The 21,008-nt window shown below is 37.5% G+C and overlaps 1 protein-coding gene across 1 annotated transcript in view; it reads left to right on the top strand.

Annotated features, from left to right (window-relative positions):
* Nucleotides 1-21,008, top strand: part of LOC126175576 (fatty acid synthase-like) — a 218,957-nt gene that overhangs the window by 147,168 nt on the left and 50,781 nt on the right. Inside the window, exons 18-19 of the mRNA XM_049922434.1 lie at nucleotides 4,838-5,050; nucleotides 19,991-20,255. Of these exons, the coding sequence (XP_049778391.1) occupies nucleotides 4,838-5,050; nucleotides 19,991-20,255 (478 nt within the window). The remainder of the gene's footprint in view (nucleotides 1-4,837; nucleotides 5,051-19,990; nucleotides 20,256-21,008) is intronic.

Raw genomic sequence — 21,008 nt, 5'->3', positions numbered from 1 at the left:
GGTTAACTATTTGATGATTTTTCTGAGGCATAAATTGGGGACCAGCCCATCATTTACTTAAACAAGCGTAAACTGTAAAATCCAAACTCTGGCTGGCCAGTGCACCCAGACACAGTTGTAGTCTGCCACACAAATTCCATCCAGATCCAATTCATTTTCCTGTATCAAAAGTTAGTGCACTGTACATTACTGTATATATGAACAGGTCTTGCACTGTGTTAGTTCAACAAAACTGAGCAATAAAGATACCACATAAAGTAAATAACTGAATATCATGTAATATCTCTTCAAAGATGTTGCAACTGTCACACTCACTCTAAAGCAGATTTAGTAATCAATGGTACTTTGTTGTTAATAATACAAATCATTTCAGTTTAATTGTGAATCCTACAACCACAACACAAGAGGGAAAAATAATTTCCATGTAGACTTTGTCTTGTTGACTAGTGTTGAGAGCAAGGGTCTTTATTCTGATGCCAATGTCTTCAATAAGCTCCCATGGGACACAGCTTGGGTAAAGGTATTGCTGCAGGTCAGAATCCTGAGGGTAACTATAAGAGAAGATGTCTCTGCAAAAGTGCAGGTACTGTCATAGGCAAGTGTGCTGGTATCCTTGTTCTTTATAATACATGTAAATGACATATGACAGCAATCTGCTCTAATATTAGAATTTTTGCAGATAATCTGAGTGTATATTGCAGAATTAAGCAATTACAAGATTGTGAGACTCTCTGGGTTGATATGCGATAGTGAACCTATAATCACAAATAGAATGAGCATGAATGTAAGCAAGAACCAGTTGTTCAGTTTCTGCTCCAGGAAATCTGAGACAATATTTAAGAATTAAGTTCGGGACAGAGATAGTCTCAGTGCAAACTAATTTCAAGTATCTAGGAGTGATATTTCATAGCAAACTTCATTAGGGTCTTTGAGGAGGGTAGTTTGCAAGGCAAACAGAATCCTTGTCTCCACGATGGGATTTTCATGGGCTGTTCAAAGAAGGTGAAGGAAGGAGCCCTTGCTGAGGCCTTGTCTGGAGTATTCTGATACTAAATGGGAACCAAACCAGTCATAGGTGATTTCAGACCTGGAAAATGTAGAAAGGAAAGCAGCAACATCTGTCTAGTTTCAAGAAATGCAGTGTGTCATTATCTTAATAAAGGCATTAAAATGAAAGTCAGTGGAGAGCTGAAGAAAAATTCCCAGATTGGACAATGTTTGTAGGGCTGCTTCTGGTTGCAGTGCATAGACTAGTATTAAAAAGTAGCTGAATGTAGAGAAATGAAGGAGAAGCCAGAAGTAAGACTATTTCCTTGAAAGACTGTGAAGTGATGTTCTTTCATAGGTAAAGGAGGAAGGGACTGGAGCAATTTATCTCAGAAACTACAGTGTTTCAGGAAAAGAGTGAAAATGAATGTACCAAGGGACTAAATGAAATTCATGTGTATGTATAATCAGTACAGTTAAAATCTATACTTCCACAGAAGCTTGAAAGCTTGTTGGCAAATTAATATATTATTAATAAAAGATATTAAGCTAGATGGAGGAGATATTTAATAAAAGTTTGCAAAAAACCCAACTTTTTTTTCAAAATTCCACCTTTCCTGATTATTTTGCCGTCTGGAAAGTGGCTTGGACAAGCAAAAACAGCTTTTAGCAAGTTAACAATTGTTTCTTATTAATGCATTTTCTAACATCTGTTTCACTTTGTTAATAGGTAAATTGTCTCATTCCATTTCCCACAGACATAGCCCTTTTAAAGTGATTTGTGGAACAGTTTTTTCTTTATTTTATTATTATTGGTCCTGTAGATCTTACAATTTGTACAGCAAAGCACATCATGATATAGGACAAGACAATTTGAAAATTATGTTGAGACGGTGTATGATGAGAGATGACGGTAATGGTACATAATTCACATAGCAGAATACATATGGGATATATAGACAAAATATAAAAAGGTGGTGTGTGATGAGAGATGACAGTGGTGGTACATACTACACATAGCGTCAGGGTTGGAAAAGAACAAGAGCTGGCCGAGGGTGGCCAAATAGGAAAGATAAAAGTGAGGAGCCTGGCATAAGTAAGTGGAACCAATGCCAGAACTCAGCTCGGGGCCCCATGGTTGCCAGCCACATAACCACTAGGTGTGACTCTCTCTCTCTCTCTCTCTCTCTTTTTTTCATTATTCTTACCACCTTAGCACCTGAAGAAGACAGCGAGGCACACTGTTGAAATATCATGCAAGAACGACGCGAACATCCGGCTGGATTCCTGAATATCCAAGATGTCAACAGATCGCCGGGAAAGCATGAAGAATTACAGAAAATACGATGTCAGGAAATAAATAAGAAACAACTGTTTTACAAGAAATTGCATACTAAATTTATTGGGCCTCTTTGGCTTGACATTTTCTATTCATTAAAAGATCGGAAATATCAGGTGTCAAAGTGTTCATAGTGTTGATGAAGAGGATGGCCTTCGTTGATGCATCTTGAAGAAATGATCGTTTCTTACTTTTTACTCTTTTCATTGCTGAGAAAAACTGCTCACAACAATACATAGATCCAAACATGCACTTGATCTGAGCGGCACTGTTGTGAAGCTTGGGAAATGTTTTTTGCTGTAATGAACGATACAATCATGACAAATCCAATGTGTTGTAGTAGCTCTCTTTCAACAAAGTTGAATTTTGCAAATCAATAATCTCCAATTGAAGTGACGATGACAAGTCATCAGAGGAAACTGAAAAAGGAGTGCTGCATACCTTAAGTTCCATTTCCAAACTAGTGAGGCCTCAGTATCATGTTTCAAACGACGTGATGAGCTGCTTTAACTTTGCTTGGTAATCCCCGAAAGTAGTACCTTCAGGTAGTTTTAAAGAAGCAAGACGAATGAGGAACATTAAATGTCCATTACTCATATGCCTCTCAAATAAACGTAACTTTTCCATGAACGCTTTGATCTGGTCATGCATGTCAACGATTAGCTGCCCTTTGCCCTGCAATGACAGATTTAAATTATTCAGATGCATAGTTATGCCAGCTAGGAATGCCAGGTCTGATATCCACTTTATATCTTTCAGACAATGCATTTCTTCCCCTTTCATTTTGAGAAAAAGGGATATTTCCTCACGAATGGCAAAGAAATCATCAAGAACCTTTCCCCGACTCAGTCAACGAACTGTACTGTGGTAAGGTATATCCCCATACTCCGCTTCCATATCTTTCAGACATCCTTTGAATTGGTGATGCCACACAAAATTCACACACTTCATGACATCTTTCATTATACGACCTAGCTCTACTGTTTCAGCACACAGTGCCTCTTGGTGAATAAAACAATGAAGAGTCAAAATGTCTTTCCCAAATTCGTCCCTGAGTTTATTTTTCAAACGAGAAGCAAAACCTTGGTGACGCCCAATCTCTTGTGGTGCACCGTCTGTCGCTACAGAACGGAGCTTATCCCTTGGCAATTCATATTGTACACTGATTCACAAACAGCTTCAAAAATGTCATGTCCTGTTGTGGTGCAATCGAGTGGTACCACATCCAAGAGTTCTTCAGTTACTTGCAGCTCCATGTCGACACCACACACAAAGACTGCAAGCTGAACACAGTCCGATATGTTGGTGCTTTCGTCAAGCGCTATTGAAAATACAACAAAGCTCTCCGCCTTTTTCCTGAGCTGTGTCTCTAAATCAGCTGTCATGTCCAGGATTCTACGAGACATTGTTTGCTTCGACAGGCAAACCCCTTCAATTGCCTGCACCTCTCTAGGAAACAAACATTCTGCAACTGCTACCATGCACGATTTTACGAGTGGTCCCACCAAAAATGGCTTGCCACTCATCGCAATGATGTGAGCAACCCTGTAGCTTTCTCGAATTGCAGATTCAGTAGTGTTTTCTCCGCTCTCATTCACCTGAAAATTATAAACGCATTACAGATCACGAACTATGTTGCATGTTTTGATACCCTCCGTATTACGAAACCGTTTTTAAACTTACGTCTCTTGGTATGTCGTTCTTAAGCCTGGCTATCAGTTCTCTGCATGAAACTCTTTCTACCTGATCAAAGTGCACTGCATGAAGAGTATAATGTCATTGTATATTGTACCTCTTCGCAGAATTAAATACTTTATGACATACAAGACACTGCGGACGACCATCCCTCTTAATGAATAGAAAGGTATCCTGCAATAGACGTACAGGGCTCCCACGGCTAGTCATAGCTGTCATTGAACATGTATTATTGCATCAGTTGTGGCTGCATGCAGCCAGGGGCAGTGAGTTCGCTTTCCCCCCTCCACGCGGGCTCCGAGCTGCCGCAGTAAGTGCTCTGGAGCTCTCCGGCTCCCTGGAGCTTGGTTGGAACAGCCAGGTGTACAGTGTGTGGAGAGTTAGTCAGGAGATTTTTGGGAAGAGAGTGTACAGTATTTGAAGAGTTGGTTAGGAGATTTGTGGAAATTTCTGAAAAATAGCTGTTGAATTTGTTGGCAATTTTATGTGCATTTTCGGTCTTTGGTTCTTCTATATTGGTGACTGAATGAATGTACAATGTAACATGCATAAGATTTTTTAAAATCCTATACTTACTTTACAAAAAACAGTCTAATAACATACTTTGTTATTGGGTTATGAATGTCTTTGAGTTTCCAAATTCAGGTTCTCTAAAATTAATTTGTCACACATGACCATTACTACCAATGAAGTGTGGCTATGTAATGTTCCCAGAACTGTGAGTGTCCATTTGTTTAATTTGTGCACTATCTACTCACATTATATAATTTACATTAATCATATTGATAACAGATCTGTTGCATTGTTTCATAACAGGTGATAAGAGATGGCTTCATACACAATCAGTCAGTGGAAACATTCCGTGAAGTATGGGAGCCCAAATATACAGGAGCACACTGGATAGATCTGGAATCTAGAACACTATGCCCTGGCCTTAAGTACTTTGTAGTTTTCTCAAGTGTAGCTGCAGGATGTGCTATGCCTGGCCAATCAAATTATGCCTTTGCCAACTGTGCAGTAGAATGTCTAGTAAGTGTATGAGAGAAAAAAAATTCTTATTGTTTTAATTTTAAATTTTATATCATCTCTATAGCTGAACAAGAGATTGTTCTTTTAGAAATTACATCTCTGTTATGGTAACATTAACACTTTCAAGATGTAGCCTGAGTCTTGCTAGTTGGTGTTTTAATTTATTATTTCTTTATTACTAACTGTATTCACAATGCATTTTTCAGACAGTATCAACATATGATACTGAATAAACCTGAAAAATTATAGCACTTTGTGACTTAGTTCAGAAGACATCTGTGGCTATGAGCCAGTGTCCTAGTGAGGCTTGGACCTATCTTGAAAGTATTAATTTGCTTTGATAAAGTACAGCTGACTTTATTTTCTGGTAATTATAAAAAAAACCTGTAATGTAGTAACAACAGTTAATAATGAAACACATAAATGATGCAGTAAGTGCTGCCCCTGATAGTACGTGGATCTCGTGTTCTAAAAGAAGAAGAATATTAGTCAGTTATTCACCACAAACCATATTATGACAGATAGGTTTAGTTGATGAAGGGGTTATATGTAGTGTATACTATTTTTCTTTGTATGCTTGTTAAAAATTGAAGCACTGTATGCAGCAAGGCCACTCGTACCGAAGAGCATGGGGAGCCTCCCCCCCACCCCCCCACCCCCCACCCCCCGAGCTCTTAGAGAAAGGAATAAGCATGGTGTAGTCAGATGCTTTTCTTTCAAGAAAGTTATCTATTAAAAGTTGGTTTCCCATCTTCCAAAATACTATAAATACTTCTTACTCTCAGATCTAGCCCCCCCCCCCCCTCCCCAACTGTAAACTACTCTATGGGCACCCTTGGTATGCAGTATGCCGCAAATGTCAAACTGGCATGAAGTGTACCACACATTTTTGTATGAAAACTACTAACATTTCATAGCAATTACACGAACTATGGAGGTATAATGCCAAATACATTTTGTATATAAGGAAAGATTATGCAGTGTGTTTCTCATGCAGAAATCACATTTGAATGTTTTTTGTTTGTGAGAAGATCTTGGTAGAAGGTGAAACACCTACCAACATGTGTCACAATTCATCAGTGGCAGTATCACAGCATCACTGCAGTTTATTATCCCATGATACTGCTACTTGTGCTGGCCAGAACCCAATAGTGTCATGCAAATATAGAACCAGTTGGTGGGGGAGGGCAATACCCAATCGCATGCAGGATCTCAGTGACCCCATGTGGGTATTGCCTGAGGGGGCAGACATATTGTTCACTCAGTGTCCAGGTTCATACAGTTGTGTCATGTATCTTGACTCAAGAAACAGGCTTGGTTTGAGCAAGACATGTATGAACACAAGTACTTCAGTAACTTCCAAAGCAGCACATAACGTCAATATAGTGACAATTGTTATTGCTTTCCTTGACATGACGACAGAGAGAGTCAATGGATCAGACAATGACATCACTGGCCACAGGAGTGGCACCATGTCATCTTTGACCTGCATACATATCCATGCTTGGAGAATCCAAGAAGAACAAATGTTGTCAGACTGTCATAATACAAGCTAAGCATCTGGTGTGATGCTGTGGTGTGTCATTACATATACAACATGTCCATCTTTGGTATGCCTAGCTAGTAATACGGATAGCAACTCTTACATTTCTTAAGTGTTAACGCCAATAGCTGTGCCCTATGTTAAGATCTGCATGATGTTATCTTTCAGCCAGTTAATGCAAACATCATGTTGACTGTGGTGTCCTGATCTACCTCAGTACAGAACAGTGGCAGGAACAGAAAAACCTCAAGCAGCGGGCACTAAAGATATCCTGAGCTATCTTTACTTTTACCCTAATAAAAAATAATCAAGTCACATGAAAAGGTTAAGAAAGTTTGATTTAAACTGATTCTACACATATACAAGACAATGCCATCTTATGATATAAAAAAGTTACAATAGTTGTTCTCTTCCCTAAATGATGAATTCTGTGCAAACAGTGTCTGTTTGTCCTAGATCTGACTATCCTACTTTGCTCAAGCTGTACAAAATATCTGCTTGTCTACCTGCATCTACTGCTACAGTAGAAAGAAGTTTATCAACATTGTGGCATACAAAACGTGGCTGAGGTCAACAATGGAGGAGGATCAACTTAATGGCTTAGCTCTATTGAACACTCGCCCTGACATTGATTGTCCTATTGATGATGTAATTAACCTATTTGCCAGGAAGAATAGGCGCTATTCTTCCTGGCAAATAGGTTAATTACATCATCAATAGGACAATCAATGTCAGGGTGAGTGTTCAATAGAGCTAAGCCATTAAGTTGATCCTCCTCCATTGCTGACCTCAGCCACGTTTTGTATGCCACAATGTTGATAAACTTCTTTCTACTGTAGCAGTAGATGCAGGTAGACAAGCAGATATTTTGTACAGCTTGAGCAAAGTAGGATAGTCAGATCTAGGACAAACAGACACTGTTTGCATCTCTTTTTAATCACAAAGAGTGATTCTTCTTCAAAGAACAATAGTTCAGTTAAGCACTGATTCAATTTATCTGCCAGATCATTACTGTCATGTTTCAGTAGTTGTGAGGGCAAATGTATGTTGAATTTTAAATGATAAATATTTTCTTCAGCAAAACATTTTCTCATGTCAGTCATAACATGGTCCAGTGTTGGAATAAAAACAATTCTTTTCCAATACCTCATAGCACCATCATTATGATCGCAATTTTCACTGTGTCTTTGTCTGCCTGTAACTCTTCCATAACTGCCTTCATCTCTTCAATATGAGAAAAGTGGCTATCAGAATTAACTCTCATGCCATCGTACACCTTGAGCATTGAATCTAATTTTGCTTTTGCCATCGTGATGTCCAAGCTAGGGTCTCATAAAATTTTGCTGTGTGGTTATGCTATGCTCATAATGTCACTCAATGTAAACAGAGTGATAATAAACTCACAATTAGAGAGAGTTCGAAGGAAAATATTAGCTTTGGCAGCCATTGTTCTATCCCTCCAATACTGTATTTCTTTAAGAACTTTGCTAACTGTTGCGAGATCAGCTGCAAATTGAATAAGAGTGTCATGTTGCTCAACCCATCTTGTTTGACAATGTGACTGCGCAAGTGTTTTACGTGACTCTTCAGTGTTGCGAACGGCTTGCTAGATGCTGTAAAGAACGATACTACTTTTTCTTCAATAGTTACAAGTTAGTTTCTCACACTTGTAACTTTGCAACTGTGAGAAACAGCAATGTTGAGCTGATAACTTCAACAAGGTGCTACTTGCACATTGATAGCTTTCTTTTTTATTGTATTCACAGCTCCTTTCAGTTCTGACATATTAACTGAGCAATCACACAGCGTATACCCACACAGTTCTCCAGTGACAGAGAAAGGCTTTTCAGTCTCCATAGAATTGTAGTTCCTAATACTTCACCAGTAACACTACGCTCTACATCTTGACTCTCTTAGAGGTTCATCATTAATGTTTCCAGTACAATCATTGTCTTGATATCAACGAAACCCAAAAATCTTTCGTGTAATTTGCCACCACCGTCAACATATCTAGCAGCTAAACTCAGTTGGGCATGTGCAGTATGTCCATAGTCTCATCGAAGATTATGCTGTAATAATGAGAATCTTTGATTTCCTCCAGTATTCTTGATAACATCACTGTTTCACAGCATGACAAAGTTTGTTACATGTTGTTTCACTTTTGCAAGTGGTGTTTGCTTTAGTGGTCTCAAGGTGACGTTTTAGTTGCAAGTCTCCAGCGTCAATTCCAAATCTTAGAAGAGCTCTAAAGTTTCCCTCATTACTCACTATACTTTCACGATCATTTTGTTTTCTAATAAACTCCCATCATCTCTATCCCCTCGCAGAGGAATATTTTGCTTTACATGAAATATGATTGTTTTTGTTATAGATACAACATGGTCTCTGTTTCCCTAATGCTTTCCATTCCCTGTCTTGAAAATTGATTTATGATCTCAAGTTCGCATTTGTCTCGTGTCGCCAAAAATAATTTTGAATCTGTTGATGCTTCAATGTGGTGCTTGAGCGGAGCATGGGTGTCGAGGTCACCATCTTTACCAGTAAGTTTGGCAAACTTTGTTAGTGGTTCAGTCACAAGTTCCTTGGTGATAATGGATTTCTTTCCTCCAACTATCTTATTATTCACAAAAATTGAACAGTTAATGCAAAGAAGTCCCTTTTTAACTTGTGAGAACACCAGCCATGGATGCTGTTCAAAGTGATTATTACGCACCTGTATCTGTTCAACCTATCCCCTCTTGTTGTGCTTGGATGTAGGAAAGATATAACTGTTTCCAGTTTTCCTTGGAGATGTGAGAAGCTTGTATTGTATATCATCACTAATATTTCCTGACACTAATATATCCAAATAATTGCCAATAGCCATGGGATTAAAGGAATTAGTCGATGAATTGTGTTGTGGAAGTTTCGATGAAGTGCTGGGCTCTGACTGTACATCAGGTGGTGTTTTTATGGCTGAATGGCGATCGGAATCTTCAGATTTTTCTACTTTTCTTTTTTTTATTACATAACAATCCATTCTATTATACTGTTATGACATATAAATTAGATGCCAATTTTTCTCAACTTAAAACTTTATTCACACTGAAAACTGCAACACTAGTACTCTTAGCACTAAAACACACATGGTCACACTCCACATTTTTCTAATATCACTCAGCACAACACTGACTGAAGTCTGTGGTAATAGCCAATAATCACAGTTGTTCACTTTTTATCACTTCCAAGTTATCGCAATGGTTGTAGCTTTCAAACTGACTACCAGGCAGTGACCCTGCTTGATTTACATATGGTATGTGGTTCAGTTGTTTTAAGAACATTTGCTGCCAAAATGTACACTTCCAGACCTTTATGGAGTGTGAACAAATACCTACTGTGAAAGCGACAAGCCAATATGTATCTTATGATGTGTAATACAAGGGCGAGTTTCTGATGTTGATGTCATCCAGCAATTTGTGTGTGTTGAACTTTCATTGTCAATTCCATTCCTTTCTAGGGCATTCGATAGAGGGCCTATGTAGTAACAATGCATTTTTAGGAATCTTCTTGCAAGTCACTATTAACGGATATATACACAGCAATAGTTTCCCATACCTAACTCATATTACAACTTAGGTATGGGAAACTATTGTTACTTTATTAGTAAAAATGTTGTTACAAGTCTCGTAACAATAGTTTTACTGAGAAATTACTGTATTACTATTAGTAATACTTCACAATCAACTGATAACTCTCACTCTTCACTAATCTTCACATTTGCACTTGCTACAACTTGGACTTTTTACTTTTCATTCTTCAGTCTTAATATTTCTGCTTCTAAATGTAAACTAGTTTTGTATTTAGCAAATAATCTGTATTTATAATGCAATTTATTGAAGATTCGGGACTTTTCTTGAACAAATGCAAGATAGAATAATGTATCAAGATCACTAGAATGGCCATGACTTTTCTCCTGGGTATGTGTTAGCTATCTATGTGCTGGACAGAAATGTATAAAATAAGATTACATAGATGTGCATGCTACGTAGGAAAGTACAACTACTCGATAAGTTGATTCAGTTGAGTCAACTGACAAAAGAAACGAACAAATAGCTTGTGGTCTGCTGGCGGGGACGGTGTGGTGGCAATGCGGGCGGCCACGCAAGGGGGGTGTGGTGCACAACCCCATATGTATCCGCCACTGATACAGAAAGTGTTCACCTGTTGTCCTGGCCTGCACATTCTTTAGATCTCTCAGTTGTTGAAAACTTAATAGCAATTTATTGCCAAGAGACAGCCATTCCACCATTTGCTGGCCACTATGAAACATTAACTCTGATGAATAGATGAAGCAGCATAGAATGACATACCAGTATTTGTCATCTAAGCTCTGGTTGACTTGAAGCCCTGCTGTGTTAGAGCCTCTGTTGTAGCCAGAGATGGCTGCTCTGTGTACAGAATTTCATGCCCTTTACACCCCATAAATCATCTACATAATTTAATCATGTATTCATCCAACTATTCTGTTACAATAAGTAACATTTTGTTTCTTGATATCCTTCTTGGGGTCACAGTTTTAATGCCAGAGTGTACTTGTATTTATAAGTAAGTTAACAAATAACCTAGGACTATTTATTCACTGGTTTTACACACACACGCGCACACACACACACACACACACACACACACACACACACACACACACACACTGCCACACTGCACAATCATCAGGATCATGCTGTTACTTTTGCTTGGATATTATATTCTTTGTCTATTTACATCTCTTTATGAGAAAACATGAGTAAACATCTCTCCAAATTTCAAAGAGATGTGGAAATGAGGAAAATGTAAATGCAGCTGTTTTTAGTGGAGGCTTCTGACTTCTGTTTGGCGTGCACATTCTGAACAACCCAGTCTCACTGCCTAATAAAACAATGATGATAGTGAGCTGACAAAAATTACTTTTTTGAAATTTCTGTCTAAAGGAATACACATAGAAATGTTTGTAGTTCAAGAAATGTTTGTAGTTCACTATATGGAACAGGAAGTGCAGATAGACAGTGCCTGTGATACCTGTTGTATAAAAAAGTTACACTCATCTTAATTCTCTCAATGCCAAAGTATGTATTGTGTTTGCTCAATCTTCTGTGATAAAGCAGGGTATATCCTTGGTGAGAGACACCAGAGCCTCTCCTGTTACAGAACAAAGTCTAACTCTTCCTGAAATTGATGTTTCATGATAATCCATTCATCAAACAATAATATTCAAATGACAAGTACACTTTGTAAAATATATTGTTGGGTAATTCTTTTAAATATAGAGTTAATGACAGATTTTTTTATATTTGGCAAGAATAATCGTGTCTGCAGTTGACTGGCTTAGAAAACAAGACTGATCACATAGGAAAATTAATATTTTCAGTAACTGAGTGAAAGTAAGAAGAAACAGATGTTCAAAATATAATGAAAAAAGAGTATGAGAAATGAATTTTCACAAAAATGGTTGCAAAACATCATAATGGATCCACAAACTCACACACAGAAAATATGTTTCGCGAATGCCACATAATATTGTTAGAATGAAAATGGCATCAAGAGGTTCATGTGACACAGCTGTATCATCAGTGACAGACATCATAAAAGTATATACTCATTTCAATACTTTCCCATTTAATACCATACACTATTATGTATGGGGCCCTATGGAACCCTAAGTATATTATGATACCATTAATTATCCTATGGACTTTAGTTTCTACTTTGACTCCAGTTTTCAAAATGTCAAACACTTTAGTGTGAATAATATATATTAGTGATTTTTTGGCTGTGTTAATTGTTGAATATTTGACTTTCTTTAGTTTCAAAGTAGAATGACACAGTATTTGCACAGATATCACTAACTCACATAAAAAAAGAAAAAAAATTGATGCCTCACACATTTTATTACACTACAAAATATTATTATTATTATTCATTTTTTAAATCACTGTTCATACGGTTAGTAGTATTCATTTACATTCACATAATGTAGTACATGTAAGATGTAGTATATTATAAAATTTGTTATGAAACCCTTTCTCTAAAACTTTTCTTCACTCTTTAATCACTGTTCTACACTGATTTCAAGAACCATGTCATCATAATCATTTTTGTCAAGTATAAAAGTTCTTGTCACTTACTCCTCCTATTTCTAGTCCACTTGTAATTAGTAGTAATGGTGCCCTTCATCTCATTCACTTTAAGTTCCTTCTTTTGTGTTTAGTACTCATATCATTATTTGAATTCTCCTCAGCATGTCTGTTCCACCAGTTTTTTTTTTTTTTTTTTCTTTCCAAGAAAGTCAGACATAGGTTTCTAAAGCTATTTTCATCTTAAGATTAGTTTAGTAGAAAGGTATGACATAATAAAAGGGAAAATTGTTCATGACAGTAAAAGACTTTAAGCAAGGTGTCGGTTCCAGCAGTTACTAAGACTAAGTACAAAACATGGTAATAAGTTCCCAGTAACATAACTATAGATTTTACACTGTGCATGTAATCATATTTACATTTCAAAAGAAGATGAAAGGATTTTCTATCGACTGTAAGACACATACTACATTTAGAGTGAACACACTGTTTCATTTTTAGTTGACCAAACCAAAAATAATTATTTTTAATGTAAAATTAAACATTAGAACATGCAGCTAGGAATATCAACAATGTAGCAAAAGATAGATTGCTAATTACTGTAAAGATGACATATCAATTAGCAGACAGGCACAATTAAAAGACATTTACACAAAGCTCTCAGCCACAGCTTCTAGCACTCTGGACGACTTAAAGTGGTGAAGTATATGTGTAGACTCCCACTTCCTTAATGATACGACTCACTTGAGATTGTCAGCCGACTTTCCTTGCTGGTTAGCTTGCTGCTGCAATCTCCTTTTCTCTTCTTCTCCAAAGTATACTTGCTAGGAACAGGAATTTCTCAAGACTCTTTCTACTTATAAAAATAAGCAGATGTACGCAGTTTCTTTTGCTTCACTTAATGATGTGCATCAACTTTGGCATTTAACAACTTCACTATTAAAGATTTCACTCTGGTTATTTAGAACTTCACTCTGAGCATTTAAACTAGAATTACTAAACCTACTTCTTTACTTTGAGTTGCATTTAGTTCCTTACTTAAAGTAGCATTTTGAGCAATTGAAACTGTCCTCTGGTCATCTAATTTAGTATTTAATTGAGTACTTTGATCTTCTAATTTATCATTTAAAGTTTTGGTCAAATTTACTAACTCCGACCAGTTAGGTCCTTCTTTCGTAACTCTCACAGCCATTGTTGGTTCTTGAGTTTCCCCAACTTGCTGTTCGTTATTCATAATTTTACCCACTTTGGACCTTGTGAGCATTAAAAATTAACTTTAAGGATAATAACTACACTAATGTAGTTCATGCATCAGTTTCTACCACATTGTATTTAAACAATGAAGTTCTGCTTCATGCTCACCCGGCGTAGAATTTGGGCTGCATTGATGAGTGAATGTGTAATCAGCACCGGTGAACAGCAACTGGCGCCAGTCACATTGGTCATTGGTTTCTGCATAGGTGTTGGTGAGCAGAAGTGGAAGCGGGTCAGCACTGGTGAACAGCAACTGGTGCTGGTGGTGTCGGATGTTGGTTTCCGCATGTGCATCCCCTCGATGTGTGTGAGAGCTATCCATTCCCCGCACCTGATCTTCTTAGTCAAAGCTATCTTGGCATATTTCTTCTTAGGGAAACACGCTAGAATCTTCTTCACTATTTCTCAATTCAATTTTTTTCTCTTTTGAATACTCGGGCATGTCCTGAAGTCTCAGAGTAAATTCTTTATCGTGTTTGGTTAAGTTGCTATGGCAACATACAACATCCACTTTTCTCGTTTTTGGTCTTAGAATTCCTGTTTTTGAGTCCTTTTTCACTGGTTGCATGTTCTAATGCTTTGGACAACTTAAAGTGGTGAAGTATGTGTGTAAACTCCCACTTCCTTAACGATATGACTTACTTGAGATTGTCAGCCAACTTTCCTTGCTGGTTAGCTTGCTGCTGCGACCTCCTTTTCTCTTCTTCTCTGAAGTATATTTGCTAGGAACAGGAATTTCTCAAGACTCTTTCTACTTATGAAAATAAGCAGACGTACACAGTTTCTTTTGCTTCACTTAACGATGTATATTTAAACATCAAACTTTTACAAATCTTATTCTCCACATAAACAAACATTGTCAAGTAAGTCTCCTCATATATCCAAAGGTTAGAAGCAAAGTTCATTTACACATAAGAGAAAGGTTGGCTTAAAAACCATGTACATTCTCATCCAGAATCGGAATACACGTCTTATCCTCTCCAAGTCCAAAACGAGCATCCTTTTAACAATATTTCAACTATTCTTCTTTTTTTTCACTGCAATATTCAAAGCTATAAAGCAGTGTGGAATAACATGGAAGTTTCTTGAGTCTGCCATGTCCTTTCATTAAACTTCCATGGTGCGACTGGCAAACACTTGTCAGTGCTGTTCAACCGCCGGTCTACAGCACGCTTCAGACCTGCACACACAGACAGGCGACGCGCAGTAGATAGGCTCTCTCACACTTATATTTAAAATATCATGTGTTCAAGATGGTCAAAGGGTGAGTGGTTCTTGAATTTATGCGGAAATTCTCAAAACACTACTAGGTTTCATCAGAAAAAGAGAAACACATACGATTCATTCACACAAGTAAGCACACCTCATGCATACATCACTGTCAGCTCTGGCAGCTTGGGCCTGAGCTGCATATGATCTCATACTGAGCCCACACATTTAAATAACCCAGTCCCATAGTTTAATTCAACAGTGATGATAGCCAACTGACTAAAATTATTTCTTCAAAATTTCTGTCTACAGTAATAGTCACAGAAATGTTTACAGATCACTTCGTGGGATGAGGAGTGCAGATGGATGCTACTTAAATTAATTAAGTGTTGTTGAAATCTGAATTTAAAAAATTGTACTCGCCTTAATTCTCTTGATATTGAAGTAAATGTGATGTTGCTTGCTGTCCTGTGATAAAATGGTGTATATTCTCAGTGAGAGAAGCCAGAGTTTGTCACATTTCAGTACAAAATCTATTCAATCCACTCACCAAACAGTAAGGTTAATAATGAAGTACTGTTCATGCCTGAATTAATATAAGTGGGTAAACTTGTTACATTGTAGAATGAAACACTTTTTAAAGAACCACTTTTATATATTTCACATATTTGACAAATCACATCTTGAGTGCAGACACTTTTTGTACATCGACATAATTTTATGAATGCATTTTACTTGAGTGCAATTGAAACAAGTTCCAGTCTTGCCTCACTGTCTCTGTTTACAATCAACACTTCATACCAACTCTCCACATACCAACTAATCGAATATCACAAAGTAAAACAACAGTTCACAGAGTTTCTTAGATAACGATACAATTCAATTGCAGTAACTTTTATGTAGAAAATAATATTTGAATGACAAGTACATTTTGTAAAATATAAATTGTTGGATAATTCTTTTAAGTGTAGATTTTATAATGGATTTTTATTATTTTCGATTTGGCAAGAATAAGTTTATTTGATTATAACTGATATAGAAAGCAATGATCTTATAGGATAATTGATGTTTTCAGTAACTAGGTGAAAGTAAGAAGAAACATATATATTGAAAAAAATAATACGATAAATGAATTTTCAAAACAATAGTTACTATACATCATGATGGATTTACAAACTCACACAAAGAAAATATGTATTTTAAATGCAACAAAATATAGTTAGAATGAGAATGATATTGAGGGATTTGTGACACTGCTGTATCATTGTCTACTACTCTACAGATATCAGTAAAGTATAGATTTGTTTCAACATTGACTTCCTAATTCAATAGTGTTAGAATATATTTTTACAAAATATTGGTTTCATTTGGTATTGAACAATATGGTACCTGTTTGAATGAAACAGGTATTAATCTTCCATCTAGGCCAACTGCATCTCATTCGTATTTCTTCAGCTTTTCTTTTTGACATCAAATAATTGACCTCATACTTTTCATCAGTGAAATCTTATCTCCAAAAGAACACATTTGTGACAGTTTTGAAAGTTACGTCAGCAGTCAAGAATGCCTCGAGGCAGCTTGTAAAACAATTGATGGCTGTAGGGCAGTAGGTGCATCCTTCTGATGTGGGAGTGGTACTCTGAGGTCTCGCTGGACATGTTCAAATCTGTGATTTGGAGGAAGAAATGTACCACAGTATGCCACTGCTGACACAAGGACGCATTCTCAGGATGGCAGAAAGCATATGTCAGTGTTTTATGATCTGTGATGAGAGTGAACTGCTGTCCCTCCAACATGTGACAAAATTTCTTAATAGCAGCATACAGTTTGCAGTCAGTTCTGTTGATACAGCAATAATTTTTTACAGAAAAAGGCTAAAAGCTGCCAGTGCTCATCTATTTTGTTGTTGTGGTGTAGCACCAATTGCAGCAGTAGATGCATCAACAGTCAGGGCGAGAGGCACATGCAGAACTGGGTGCACTAAAAGAGTAGCTTCTGCTGTGAGAGTCTTCAGCTTAGTAAATTCCAACTAGGCTTCACTATTTAATTGGAGTTTGTCCTTTGACTTTAGTGCACCATACACGAATTTATTCAGGAGTTCTTCTAGGAGTGCAAGATTGCAAACCAACTGACAAGAAAAATTGGTTATGTCACGGAACTGTCATAATTCCTTAACTGTCTTACACTATAGGAAGTTGAAGGATAGCTTCTACTTTCTCTTGTTGTGGCCGTATCCCTTGCACATTGATAGTATAGCCTAGGAATTGTACTTCAGCTGCTCTGATGATGCCCCCCAATGGGTGGATGAGCAGTCCATGTGTACATAGGCGAGTGAAGATCTGTCATAAGAGTGACAGGTGTTGTGCCTCTGGGTTTGAAGTGGCCAGGATGTCATCAAAATACACAGGACAAAAGTCTAAGTTGGGTGCGACTTTATTCATGATTATTCATGAACCATATTCAGGCGGCAGTCCCAGCAATGTCATCCGATGCTGGTAGAATGCACAAACCAAGTCCATTGTGGGAAAGATGAGCTTACTGGGAATGTAAAATCTTTGATATGTGGTACTGGATATCAATCTGAAATGGTTCTGGCATTTAGCTGTCTATAGTCACCACATGGAAACTATCCATTATTCTTCTTTGGGACCACATGTAGTGGAGATGACCAACTAGTGCTCAATGGGCATCAGATTCCTTGTGCAAGCATGGATGAGAATTACTGCTTCAGTGTCTTCAGTTTCTGGGGTATCAAGTGGTGCAGTTGAGCGGGTGTAGCCAAAATATAACGCATTGTCAAGTGCTACATAGGTGCTACTATGTGATTCTGGCATGTGATCTCCAAGCACTGTCTGATGAGCATCTCCAGGAATTGTCTGATGAACTCTGTGAATGGAGTATCACCAGTAATCATCTATGCTGCTGTGTCTTCCACATGATGTGTTTGCCTTTGACATGCTAGTTTCAAAGTAGTGTCAAGAGGGTGTCAGTGATGGGGGTTAGAAAGGAGTCCAACAATGATAAAAATAATCCACTCTAAGTATGAGATGTGTCATGTCCTGTGCAATGAAGTGTCATTCAAATTTGCACCACAGCACTAAGTTCAGTGCCATTGTGTCATGACCATAAATTGCAATCATGAAGCATTGGCAATGAAAAGGTGGCAGTCATCACAGTTGTGACTCATTAGATGGGCAGGGGGATAGACTGACACATCAGCAACTGGGTCTACGAAAAACAGTAGCTTTGTGCCATGTTCCATTACAAACGCTTAATGGCTGCTGTTTGGAGAGCCATTGGCCTTCTTCAGTGACTTCTTGCTGAGTTTTCCTGTTTACATAGTGGGCTACACCTCTCCACATCGGAACCATACTGTCGGTGGTACAAGCAGATTCTGGCTGACGAAGGTTAGCGGCTTTGATTTCCCTGGGAGCAATGACGATGAGGTAGGTGACTGGTAGTGTGGGTCTGTAGTGTAGCAACGTGCTCAGTGAGCTTGGCAACCTGTGCTTGTAGCATGGTGAGGGTGTTATCTGCCTGAGGCAGTGGGCAAACTGTTGCAACGTACATTGACAAATATGTTTCCGTTTTGTGATCTGCGATTTGCATGAGTGCATCTAGATCGCTGGCACACACTGTCATTATCTTCTGTGCATTGGGTGTCAGGCACAATAGCAGACATTCTGCAGAATATCGTCACTGTCTACATAGCTTGCTGTTGTACATAGTTGGCATAGTAGCTTCAATGGAGTGTGATCGCCTAGTTCTTCAGTGCAGAGTAGCTTCTCCAATCTGTTCACCTGGGACTACAAGAGCCTGTGCCCATATATTCATTGAACACAGCAACTACATAACCATACATCATATTGTCTGAGGTTATGTGTGCTAAAACAAACTGAATTTCTAGTTGCACAAACAATAGCATGGAATTCTGTATCCAAAATGGTGGCAGTTTTACTGTCAGGCAATTAATTACTGTGCCAGTTGACACTTCTACAGGTAGTGGTGGGTTCACAATGTAGACTTATAGTGAAATTGTTTGCAGAAGATGTGTGATGCCGTTGATGCGTATGTTCATTGGATTTCATGTCAGTGACCATCAGGGTCGCCAATTGTTGTGGAACTAGATAAATTAATTTTATTGCAACATAAAAACCAAATGAAAACTCACATGACTCCATTTAATAGCACATTCAGCAACAGAATAAAACATATATAAAACAAAGAGAAAATATAAGTCAAGGATTATGTCATACATAATCATTTAAAAATAGTAATCACTTGCACATAGTATTATGCCGTACGTAACACTGCACTTCAAGTTCTTTCAAGTTCTTCAAGCCAATATATTGTGCAGCCAATTCTTAACACTTAATAAATATAAAAATGATACTGTTGATTGTTAGTGCCAGAACTTACCACTGTAGCAAGTGGGGACACCATATAAATCAATTAACCCTGAATGCAGTTGACAAGCTTCCATTTCTCACAAAAATCTCTTAATAGTGATTTTTAATGAGTGAGAGTAATAAATGCAGTGTTTTGAAGCTTCTCCTTTTCTTCTGTATTTGAGATTTTTCTTTTTTGTTTCTCTTTCATTTCTATTACTCCACAAAAAAAAGTAGGTTTGGTAATTGCTCGATGCAGCAGTGACTTGGTTTCTTCATACAAAGTGAGGATTAAAACTATGTGTTAGACTGGTATTTGGATGCAGGACCTTTGCCGTTTGGGAGGCACCACTAACTGAGAATAACTATTTCATTAAAGGGGTAGAAGATGTCTCAGTGAATGCTAATTTCTAATTCATTGCAACTGTTTTATTTTTAGGTTGAATACCGCAGAGAATGTGGATTACCTGGTTTGGCTATTCAGTGGGGACCAATTGCTGATGTTGGACTTGCAGCTGATTTGGAATTTCATTTTGGAGTAAAACATCAAACAATAGCCTCCTGCATGATGGAACTTGAAAAGCTAATGCTAAATCATGAAGAAAGTGTAGCAAGATGTATTTTGATCACCAAAGATACTGGTATTTCCATCAGAGGACATCAAAGAAATGATAAACTGTTAACCAACATTACTAAAGTTCTAGGTTAGTTAACAAATTGAATTTTATATACTTCATATTGAATACTATTTTCTCTTTGTCAACCATATGACAGTTCAGTACATAATATTATTACTTCATGTGTCACATAACATGTTTGTTAGATGGTTTGTTACAGTAACAGTGTGGTGGTAAAATAATTCTAAACTTCAAAGCTTTAAGTGCAGAAGGAAATTGTTCAGAAGCCCACTCATGATGGAAATGTATTGGATCTAATATCTACAAATAGACCTGACCTCTTTTAGAATGTCAGCATCACAACTGGTATCAGTGACAATGAGCCAGCTGTAGCAACAAGTACAAAGGGCACTTAAAGCAAGTAGAAGGATTTATATATTCAGCAAACTAGATAATGAGGCAGTTGCATCATATGTCAATAGGAACTTGAAACATTTAGCATTGAAGAGTAGCATGTAGTAGGACTATGGCCCCAATTTATATCAATAATTGATAGTGCACCTGATAGGTAGGAATTTAATAGAACAGTTCATGGTTGGAGGGACCCTCCATGTATACAGTCACTGTAAATAAACTTCTAACGAAACAGAGACACTGCATAGTAGGTGTAAGATAAAGCATAGGGCTATAGACAGAAGAAAGCTAAATGAAACAAACACATTTGTCTGTTAAGAGGACAATGTCTGAAGCCTTCAGTGACTACCATAGCTGAATATTACCAAAGAATCTCTCACAAAACTCAAAAGAAATTCTGGTCATATGTAAAGACTGTTAGTGGTA

This window comes from Schistocerca cancellata, chromosome 3, assembly GCF_023864275.1.
Source record: "Schistocerca cancellata isolate TAMUIC-IGC-003103 chromosome 3, iqSchCanc2.1, whole genome shotgun sequence".
NCBI classification, from domain to species: Eukaryota; Metazoa; Arthropoda; class Insecta; order Orthoptera; family Acrididae; genus Schistocerca; species Schistocerca cancellata.
Note: the sequence above shows the minus strand (reverse complement) of the source record. Positions and strands in the feature narration are given on the sequence as shown.